The sequence below is a fragment of the Cibotium barometz genome, chromosome 7 (assembly GCF_041138505.1).
Source record: "Cibotium barometz isolate CiBa-2024 chromosome 7, ASM4113850v1, whole genome shotgun sequence".
Classification (NCBI taxonomy): Eukaryota; Viridiplantae; Streptophyta; class Polypodiopsida; order Cyatheales; family Cibotiaceae; genus Cibotium; species Cibotium barometz.
The window spans coordinates 48,755,161-48,766,264 of record NC_141052.1 but is presented as its reverse complement, the minus strand read 5'-3'; the positions used below and the strand labels follow the sequence as shown (position 1 = coordinate 48,766,264).

The window sequence follows — 11,104 nt, the reverse complement described above, 5'->3', positions numbered from 1 at the left end:
GTTTGCTTAGTTGACTAGTTGACCCATGAATAAAAATAAGACTCTATTATCATGATATAAATATAGACGAGTTAGCAAATACATATTTTTTACGTATATGAAATTATAGAAACCTTGGGCGAATCTTTTGAAAATTCTTTCTTTTTTGTTGTCACCACTCAAATTTAGTGAATTTGAATGTCTAATTTTCTTTTTACATAAAATTTTCCTTGTGAAATAGCTCATTGCTTTTTGAAGGATAGCCATTGGCCTAAAAATAGCCCCTAGTTTTTCCTTGGTCTGACGTGATGCTAGTTTGACATGTTATGGGCGCAAGCATTTGATTGGCAACAACTTGTGAACCCAGACTAGTGTCAGGAATTCCTTTATTGTAGACTAATGTCAGGAATTCCTTTATTGTAATCTTTACAGCTCTAATTGTTATAAGTTTACCTAGCCTTGAATTTAAAGATTCACAATTTTAAAATTTTAGTTATAAAACCGGTTAACCTATGCATAAGGTATCCTTTTTGTTCACTGGTTAGAAAAGTTTATTTGTGACACTGTTTAAGAGTGCCTACTGGTGCTGCTGGTTTGACATGGCACAGCAGCTTGTGAACCCAGGCTCGGAGTACCCATTGCGAGCCTCTGACCGGACCCTCGAGAACACAGCTTAAGGCCGGCTTCAGGAAGCAGCTTAACGTGGGTCGCTGCACCCACGGTCTTAAGCCTCGCGCACGTGCAGACAGCAGTAATGCAGCGGAGATGTCTTCCTGCCGGAAGGCAGCCCGAGTTGCAGGCGACGCAGCACCAACATCAGGCGTCGCGCGCCAGGTCATCGATCCTTCCCAATTGCGTGTCAAAGTAAGTGGGATTTCATTTCATTTCATTTTTGCAGAGGAAGCTAGGAACTCTCACTGACATCCGCTCCCTTTGCATGCCACAGACAGACCCATGGGCTCCAAATGTGCGACATAGGCTCACCAAGGAGAAGGCACAAGAAGACGTGAACTGGAACACTCTCATCACAGGTTATGTTAAACGCGGCGAATCACGGCATGCCCTTACCCTCTACCAGAGCATGCAGCAGGATGATCCTGTACATCTTTGTGGATCTACTTTTGTGGCCTTAATCAAGGCTTGCATAAAGTTGAAAGATGCGGAAAGAGGCTGCAAAATACATGCTGATATCTCCAGACAGGGGTTGCTGGAAACAGACGTTTATGTTGGCTGCACCTTGGTTGATATGTATGCGAAATGTGGCACCCTTGCCAAAGCACAGGAGGTGTTTGACATGCTCCCAGTTCGAAATGTAGTCTCTTGGACTGCACTAATCACAGGATATATTGAATGCGGGCGTGCTGATCAAGCACTCCACTGTTTTGAGCAGATGCAACACGAGGGCGTCTCTTTGGATGCTGTCACATTTGTTTGCACCCTGAAAGCTTGCAGCAGCATAGGAGCCAAAGACAAGGGCAAAAAAATACATGCGGATATTGTCAGGAAAGGGTTGGAAAAGGGCCTTCCTGTTGGCAGCACCTTGGTGGATATGTATGCTAAATGTGGTTCACTTGCTGAAGCACAAAAAGTGTTTGACAAGCTCCCAGTTCGAAATGTGGTCTCGTGGACCGCCCTCATTGCAGGATATACTGACCTTGGGCATGGTAAAGAGGCGCTCAACTGTTTTGAACAGATGCACCACGAGGGTATCTATCCAGATGCTGTTACATTTGTTTGCAGCTTGAAAGCATGTGGCATCATAGGAGCCACTGACAAGGGCCGAGAAATACATGCGGAGATTTCTAGAAATGGCTTGGAAAGAGACCTCATTGTTGGCAGCACCTTGGTAGATATGTATGCCAAATGCGGCTCCCTTGCAAAAGCACGGGAAGTGTTTGACAAGCTCCCGGTTCGAGATGTGGTCTTGTGGACTGCACTAATTGCAGGATATGCTGAACATGGGGGTGGGGAGGAGGCACTCAACTGTTTTGAACAAATGCAACGTGAGGGCTTTTCCCCAGGTGCTGCCACATTTGTTTGCAGCTTGAAAGCTTGTGGCAGCATAGGCGCTACGGTCAAGGGACGAGAAATACATGTTGGGATTGCCAAAAAAGGATTGGAAAGAGAGCTCCTTGTTGGCAATACCTTGGTTGATGTATATGCCAAATGTGGCTCGCTTGCAGAAGCACAAGAAGTGCTTGACAGGCTTCCAGTTCGAGATGTGATCTCGTGGACTGCACTAATTACAGGATACGCCCAGCTTGGAAACAGTGAAAATGTTTTCCATGCCTTCGACAGAATGGTAGGCGAAGGTATAAAACCAAATCTGGCCACATTTGTCAATGTTCTCAATGCATGCAGTCATGCAGGTCTAGTAGATAAGGGTCAGATGTACTTTGAGGCCATGAGCAATGACTATGGCTTTATCCCAACTCTTGAGCATTATACGTGCATGATTGATCTCCTTGGCCGGGCAGGCCATATAGATAAGTTAGCAGCTATGATTAAGAAGATGCCGTTCCATCCTGGTATTGTTGTGTGGCATACTGTGTTGGGGGCTTGTCGAAAGTGGGGCAATGTGGAGCTTGGAAGACATGCCTTTGAACATGCAGTGCGACTGGATGCAAAGGACGCCTCAGTGTATGTCACGATGTTTAACATCTATGCAGATGCTTTCATGCAGGAGGAAGCGAAGAAGATTGAGGCATTGAGAGTGGAAAAACAAGCATGGAAGAAGCCAAGACTTAACTTGATGGATGGCTCCAGAATTGTGGTTAGTGGATAAGTGCAGTCGTGGTGGTTTTTCCTTCTCTGGAGCATGAATGTGGCACGGGGCCCTGTAGAGTAATAACGTTTTCATTTTTAGAAAAAGGGGCTTGGCACCATCTGCTGGGTGGGTATTTTTAGCACGAATGAAATGCTGGAGCCTGGGGGCCATGGGTCAAATCTTGATAGCATCTTGGTTATACTGCGTCCCAATGCAATGCAGGGTTTTTCCAATTGTTTTGCAATGTGATGCATTCACATTGTGGACGTGGAAATTTTTGTTAGGCCTTGAACTTGTCATGCCGTCATTGTGGTGAAGCCATACAAAGTGTGATGACCACCCTGAAAAAAGGATTTCATGCATATAGGACAAACGTTATCACCACTACATTTAAACTCAACGGCAATTGTGCACGTGGGTTAGAAGACATTTCTATAGCAAACATGTTCATGCAAAGCTAGAAAGTCTTACACTGAAAATAAAAAGGAAGGCCATGTCTCGGGTCACATCGTATGACAGGAGATTTTAGATGATGCAAGGAAAGATGGGCTATGTGAGCAGTGTGAAGTTGGCTATCACATGTGTTTTAATAAGTACACCCAAGGGGACATCCTTACTTGTCAAAAAAGGACTGCCATGCAGCCATGGCACCTATATCAAAGATAGAACAGTGAAGAATTGTTCTTAGGGTTGCAAAACACTAACATGTTTTTGTGCACCGGGGATAAATGTCAAGCCCTTGCTGCATGTGCACACAGCCAAACGGGTTCATAATGCTTATAAAAGCATGAATTGGCAGAATAGTGCGCAATGTTTACAGCTATGGGGATTTGGGAAAGTATACCACATCTTGATATCACTGAAAAGAATTTTGCTGGATAGGATTCCTGCATGCGGTGCCCACACTAGCTGACATGAGACTTTTTTGAATAAGACGTAGGGAAGGGCTTGATATTTATCCCAAGTGGTTTTGTGGGGTTTATTGAGTGCAGCTGCAGTGGCTATTGTTTCCCTTTTACTGTAAATCTTGATGCCAGAATGAAGGAGCGACAGGTGTAAGTGTACGAGGATGAAAGTAAGTTGGATTATGTGTGTTTGCTCATATAAGGTGAGGATTGTGCTTACAGCAAGCTGCTGGTATGGAAGAAAAGTTCACGAGCAGATCAATGCATAAGCAATGCTGTTAGAAAATCTCTGGGTGGACAGGTCAAATTTTACTAAAGGCTGTTAGCTGGACTCGGCTAGTTGTGCATCACTGTGCTTTTTGCTGTGTGGTTCCACAGGCTGCAATTGAAGCATAATCTCATCACAGCCCGTAGTGTCCTTTTCAGAGGTATCTGGTAATGGGGTTTGATAGTTCTTGGGATTTGTGTGAGCAAGAGGGGGATTGTTGCTGATTGGTGGACTGTTCGGGAAGAGGAGAAGCAAGAGGACGGCGGGCTGATTTGCTCGACAGCCACTTGCAGGTGTAAGTTCTTCTTTGTTCCCATCCACCCACCCTTTTTCAGAGAACATCCCCGCAATGGCAGATTTGTTAGAGATGGCTGAGAGGCATGTGAAGATCCCTACACTCCCCACGTTCCCGGTGGACCGTTAGTTAGACGAGAACAACTACGGCATTTGGAAAGTTATGATGGAATCTGTTCTGGAGTCAAATGACCTTGTTGATTTCATCGTTGTTGGGGTTCCACGGCCGGAAGAAGAGGAAGGGGAGTTACCGTCAACCAGAAAGGACCGGGAGGCACAAGCACAGTTGTGGGATCGTGTCAACGCCAGGGTCCGTTCATTTATCTTCCTCAATTGCACACCGCAGGTAATCAATCATGTAAAGCATATGACGCTGGCCAGAGGTATATGGCAGCACTTGGTTAGAGGCTGTAAAAGAGAATGTGTAAATGTGAGAGAACCTGTGAAAAGGTGAGAAGAATCTACTGGGAGAGAATAAAGGATAGCATGAGAAGATTTAGGAAGTGTGGAGATATTCTGGGAGAGGTGGAGAGAATCAAGCAAAAGAGGTGGAGTGAATCAAGGAGAAATCAGTGGGATTAGATGCTTGGATGTAAACTCTATAAATTGAGGCATTGACCTAATGAGAATTTGCTGGTTTTTGATTATCCATGCTTACATTAAGCTATTAGTTAATTGCTCACTAATCACTCACGTCTTAATTATCGTCTAATCATTTTGTTAATGATGTTGATTCTAGCATTTGATCCACCATAGCTCATCACATTGCTCTAATTTTAACATAGTATCAGAGCCAAGCCTAGAATCCATCAAGTTTATGAGCCCATTATCTAGTTAATTAGAATTAGTAGATAATTAGAAAATAATCAATTTTTTTTAGTTATTTTCAACTAATCCTCTGTATCCCCAGCCAGTGGAGGAGGTCCCTCTCCTTGCACACATCAAATTAGCCCAAACTCTTCTAGCCATAGATAGCCACTTCAATGGTGTTCCAGCCAATCTAATCAGAAGCGTAAACCACCGCCTAGAACTCCAGAAATTCGCAGATTCGTTGGCGCTTGTTTTCTGAGTGAAAAATAAGATCTCTACTTCATCCAATCAAATGGGTCTAATTCCTCTTAGCCCCGGGGATTTTCAAGCATGCTCTACAAGCTGGTGAAGTCAGAATTTGATTTTATCAAGTCTACAGTGAGATCCAAGCTCTTCATCAAATCTGTAGGTGACTTTGGTAAAATAGAGATTAAGCATTTGGTCAAATCTTGTGTTTCTTGGCTTAATCCTCTACTAGACTAATTGCTATTGATGGCCTTGAAAGGATTTGAGCTCATTTGAACTATAAGGCCTCAGATCTGGGCTCCTTACATACTCTATTTTTTGCACACAAAATAGAGGATTAATTTGCTAATTAGTGATTAATCAGTGCTAATCATTGTATTTTGGTACAATTGAGGGTTCAAATTAACCATTAGGTATCTGATACAGATTCCTATAACTTCAGATTGCAATTCGGAGTTGGTTTGATACTCCAACCATTCCGTACAAATTGGTTATCCTTGATTTAATGTAATTTTTGGTGATAAATTTGTGATAATCATCATTTTGCATTTAATCCTTGGTTAATGCTTGCAAATCACACTCAAATTCAAGATTATTCACAGCCAGAGTTGCATTTGGGAATGTGTATGATTTTTGATTTAAATTATGCTGATAAATTTGTGGTAATCATCATTTTGCATTTAACTCGTGGTTAATGCTTGTAAATCACATTCAAATTCAAGATTATTCACGTTGCATTTGAGAATGTGCATAAGAATGAATGCTATATGCATTATGTATTGGGCACATTACATCAGTGTAAAAATGGGATCAAACACTTTCCTTGTCCAGAATAAGGCAAGAGGTAAGACCTCTCGCATAGATTTAGGTTTGCATTGCATAATGACACAAGATAAACATCAAAAGCCTAAAAGAACTGTCAAACAAACATTTAAACATGTTACTCACATGGAGCAAGAAGACCTGACGGACAAGCTCATGGCCCCAGCCATGAAAGAAGAAGAACATCTCTTTTCAAGAAGAGGATCCACACCGAGAAGAAGATCTAGAGGAAGCATTGAAGGAAGACATGGACACGAGAAGAGAAGCTTCCACAACAAGAAGACTAAAAGAAGAGGAAGACATGGACGCGTGAAGAGAAGCTGCCACGATAAGAAGACTGAAGACAAGAGAAGATGTGAGGCTCCAAAGAGTGAGGAGCCATGTGAAAATCTCTGAGAGAGAGAGAGAGAGAGAGAGAGAGAGAGAGAGAGAGAGAGAGAGAGAGAGAGAAACCCCACAACTCAATGTAACCTGCCCCAACAAAGTAAAACCACCTCTCAGCCCACCGATGATGTAGGCCACGTGGTAGATGTATGTGTGAGCACTTTAGTCAAGGTCGCGGGCACTTGTAGTAGCCTTGGACACATAGAGAGAGAGAGTGTCAAGGACTATGAGTTTAGGGACTCGAGGCACTGGTCGCGGGCTATCAAGTAAGAGAGAAACTTGGTACAGGGTCCAGGTGTGGTAAGTTCACTTGAGGGGAGGTGTGCTAGACACTGGTCGCGGACTATCAACTAAGAGGGAAACTTGGTATAGGGTCGAGGTGTGCTAGGAGTATTCACTTAAGGGGAAGTGTTGAAATATACAAGTGAATAGGGTGTGTGTAGGAACAAGCCCTTGGTTAGAGGCTGTAAAAGAGAATGTGTAAATGTGAGAGAACCTGTGAAAAGGTGAGAAGAATCTATTGGGAGAGAATAAAGGGTAGCATGAGAAGATTTAGGAAGTGTGGAGATATTCTGGGAGAGGTGGAGAGAATCAAGCAAAAGAGGTGGAGTGAATCAAGGAGAAATCAGTGGGATTAGATGCTTGGATGTAAACTCTATAAAATGAGGCATTGGCCTAATGAGAATTTGCTGGTTTTTGATTATCCATGCCTACATTAAGCTATTAGTTAATTGCTCACTAATCACTCACGTGTTAATTATCATCTAATCACTTTGTTAATGATGTTGATTCTAGCATTTGATCCACCATAGCTCATCACATTGCTCTAATTTTAACATGGTATCAGAGCCAAGCCTAGAATCCATCAAGTTTATGAGCTCATTATCTAGTTAATTAGGATTAGTAGATAATTAGAAAATAATCAATGTTTTAGTTATTTTCAACTAACCCTCTGTACCCCCAGCCAGTGGAGGAGCTCCCTCTCCTTGCGCACATCAAATTAGCCCAAACTCTTCTAGCCATAGATAGCCACTTCAATGGTGCTCCAACCAACCTAATCAGAAGCGCAAACCGCCGCCTAGAACTCCAGAAATTTACAGATTCACTGGCGCCTGTTTTCTGAGTAAAAAATAAGATCTCTAATTCATCCAATCAAATGGGTCTAGTTTCTCTTAGCCCCGGGGATTTTCAAGCATGCTTTACAAGCTGGTGAAGTCAGAATTTGATTTTATCAAGTCTATAGTGAGATCCAAGGTCTTCATCAAATCTGCAGGTGACTTTGGTAAAACAAAGATTAAGCATTCAATGTTTGGTCAAATCTTGTGTTTCTTGGCTTAATCCTCTACTAGACTAATTGCTATTGATGGCCTTGAAAGGATTTGAGCTCATTTGAACTCTAAGGCCTCAGATCTGGACTCCCCGCATACTCTATTTTTTGCACACAAAACAGAGGATTAATTTGCTAATCAATGATTAATCAATGATAATCACTGTATTTTGGTACAATTGAGGGTTCAAATTAACCATTAGTATCTGATACAGATCCCTATAACTTCAGATTGCAACTCAGAGTTGGTTTGATACTCCAACCATTCCGTACAAATTGGTTATCCTTGATTTAATGTAATTTCTGGGAAAATTATGCTGATAAATTTGTGGTAATCATGATTTTGCATTTAATCCTTGGTTAATGCCTGTAAATCACACTCAAATTCAAGATTATTCACAGCCAGAGTTGCATTTGGGAATGTGCATAAGAATGAATGCTATATGCGTTATGTATTGGGCACATTACATTAGTGTAAAAATGGGATCAAACACTGCCCTTGTCCAGAATAAGGCAAGAGGTAAGACCTCCCGCATAGATTTGGGTTTGCATTGCATAATGACACAAGATAAACATCAAAGGCCCAAAAGAACTGTCAAACAAACATTTAAACATGTTGCTTACATGGAGCAAGAAGACCTGACGGACAAGCTCATGGCCCCAGCCATGAAAGAAGAAGAACATCTCGTTCCAAGAAGAGGATCCACACCGAGAAGAAGATCTAGAGGAAGCATTGAAGAAAGACATGGACACGAGAAGAGAAGTTGCCACAACAAGAAGACTAAAAGAAGAGGAAGACATGGACGCGTGAAGAGAAGCTGCCACGACAAGAAGACTGAAGACAAGAGAAGATGTGAGGCTCCAAAGAGTGAGGAGCCATGTGAAAATCTCTGAGAGAGAGAGAGAGAAACCCCACAACCCAATGTAACCTGCCCCAACAAAGTAAAACCACCTCTGAGCCACCGATGATGTAGGCCACGTGGTAGATGTATGTGTGAGCACTTTAGTCAAGGTTGCGGGCACTTGTAGTAGCCTTGGACACATAGAGAGAGAGAGTGTCAAGGACTATGAGTTTAGGGACTTGAGGCACTGGTCGCGGGCTATTAAGTAAGAGAGAAACTTGGTACAGGGTCCAGGTGTGCTAAGTTCACTTGAGGGGAAGTGTGCTAGACACTGGTCGTCGCGGACCAAGTAAGAGGGAAACTTGGTATAGGGTCCAGGTGTGCTAGGAGTATTCACTTGAGGGGAAGTGTTGAAATATACAAGTGAATAGGGTGTGTGTAGGAACAAGCCCTTGGTTAGAGGTTGTAAAAGAGAATGTGTAAATGTGAGAGAACCTGTGAAAAGGTGAGAAGAATCTACTGGGAGAGAATAAAGGGTAGCATGAGAAGATTTAGGAAGTGTGGAGATATTCTGGGAGAGGTGGAGAGAATCAAGCAAAAGAGGTGGAGTGAATCAAGGAGAAATGAGTGGGATTAGATGCTTGGAACCCTATAAATTGAGGCATTGGCCTAATGAGAATTTGCTGGTTTTTGATTATCCATGCCTATATTAAGCTATTAGTTAATTGCTTACTAATCACGTCTTAATTATCATCTAATCACTTTGTTAATGATATTGATTCTAGCATTTGATCCACCATAGCTCATCACATTGCTGTAATTCTAACATTATGAACCCTGTAAAGTCGTCGACGATACGGGAGCATATTGACAAGCTACAGGTCCTTCAGCAGGAAGTCCTTCAGGCTGGGAAGGAGATATCGTTAGAAGATATGACCATCACTTTGCTGTTTCACTTGCCTGCTTTCGCTTTCTACTCTTCTTTGATTACCAGTGTGGCAGGCTCAGTACCATTACTTGGAAGGAGCTTGTGCCCATGGTCTTGGACGAGCAGGAAGGATTCTCGAACCTTCCTTAGGGTGGAGGTTCGGAGGCCTTAATTGGCCAACGGTCGCAAGGCCGTAACAAGGGCAAAGGGAAGGCTTCATCGGAGAAGTCTTCTGAGAAGAAGTCCGACGCTGACCGCGAGAAACTAAAGGCAGAGAGGACCTGTAATGATTGTGACGAGAAAGGCCACTATTGGAGGCAGTGTCCCAAGCGGAAGACTGAGAAGGGTGAAGATTCCTCAGTAGCAATCATGAAGACTCCGGTTTTTGTGCACGTGGAGGTGATGGGCACCGATGCTTCATTTTCTTCAGGCAGGGAGGAGGTTGTGGAGGACTCGCCGCTACGGATACTCGGGAGTGGATTCTAGATAGTGGTGCTTCCAGGCACATGACTCCTTCCCGTTTAGATTTACAGGATCTCTGCAGGTACTTTGGTCGTATTCTTACTAGGGATACATCCACTATCCTAGTTCACAGTGAGGGCAGGTTGGAGATAGTTCCCGATGGCAGAGGGGGGAAGCATTCCTCCCAAGTGGTGTATGTTTCATCACTTGGTTTTCATTTGTTGTCAGTGCATCAGGTTTGCAAGACTGGCGTATGGGTGGAGTTTGATGGAGCATTTTGTTGCTCTCTGGGACAAGGCAACAGGCCAGGTAGTTTGGGAAGGCGGAGTGGAGAATGGAGTTTACAAGCTTTCAACACTCTCTCTCCCAGGTCCTCAGGTTTGTGATGAGTGGCAATCTGGTAATGGCCACTTAAGTGTGGATACGCTGCAGGTGCAAGCTTTCCGAGACCAAATGGAGGATAGCTTGCCAGTATGGCAGCAGTTGGTAGGAACTTTCGAGTACTGATGTTTTTGATTCTTCTGTTCGTCAGTCAGAGGAAATTGAACAGGTAACTTATGATCTGATGTCTCGTAGTATTCAGGATAAAGAAACTCTTGTAGATGAGGATGTTCTTTCCACGGGGACCTCTTGGAAAGCCAGGCAGGTGGCAGTTGATTACTTGCAGAAGGAGGTGGATTCTCCAGGCTTTGTGGTTCCGGATTTAGAGGGGGTGGTTGACAGGTTTCAGAAGACCTTGCGTGGTCTTCAGCAGGTTTCCAAGATTTGGCTTTCCACCGTAACAGGTGTTGATCCTTGTGAGCAGTGTGATGCCTCTTTGACTCGGAAGCAGAATGGTTCATTGATTTGGTTGATGGATACCAAATTGGACGGGAGCTTCCTGATGAGGCAGTTGAGCTCATGGTTGCAGATGACTCTTTGGGAGATAGGATTGTGTATCTTGTGGTTTCTGCGGCATGCGAAGGATCATGGACTCTTTTACACAGGAGGGGGATTGATGGATGGAGTCCGACTCCACGGTTGGAGTGACTCAGATTGGGGAGGAGATCGAGACAGGAGGAGATCTACTT

General features: G+C 43.5%; 1 protein-coding gene across 1 annotated transcript; it reads left to right on the top strand.

Moving 5' to 3' along the window:
• The first annotated feature begins 536 nt into the window (after window positions 1-536).
• Window positions 537-4,857, top strand: LOC147637121 (pentatricopeptide repeat-containing protein At1g06140, mitochondrial-like). The gene is made up of 2 exons (XM_086800720.1): window positions 537-843; window positions 926-4,857. Exons 1-2 carry the CDS (start codon window positions 745-747, stop codon window positions 2,762-2,764), a joined length of 1,938 nt encoding a protein of 645 aa, XP_086656846.1. The 5' UTR covers window positions 537-744; the 3' UTR covers window positions 2,765-4,857.
• Window positions 4,858-11,104: the final 6,247 nt, after the last annotated feature.

Coding starts and splice junctions, on each gene's coding strand:
- LOC147637121 (XM_086800720.1), top strand. CDS start 745: ATGTCTTCCTGCCGGAAGGCAGCCCGAGTTGCAGGCGACGCAGCACCA. Junction 844..925: donor CTTCCCAATTGCGTGTCAAA/GTAAGTGGGATT, acceptor TGCATGCCACAG/ACAGACCCATGGGCTCCAAA.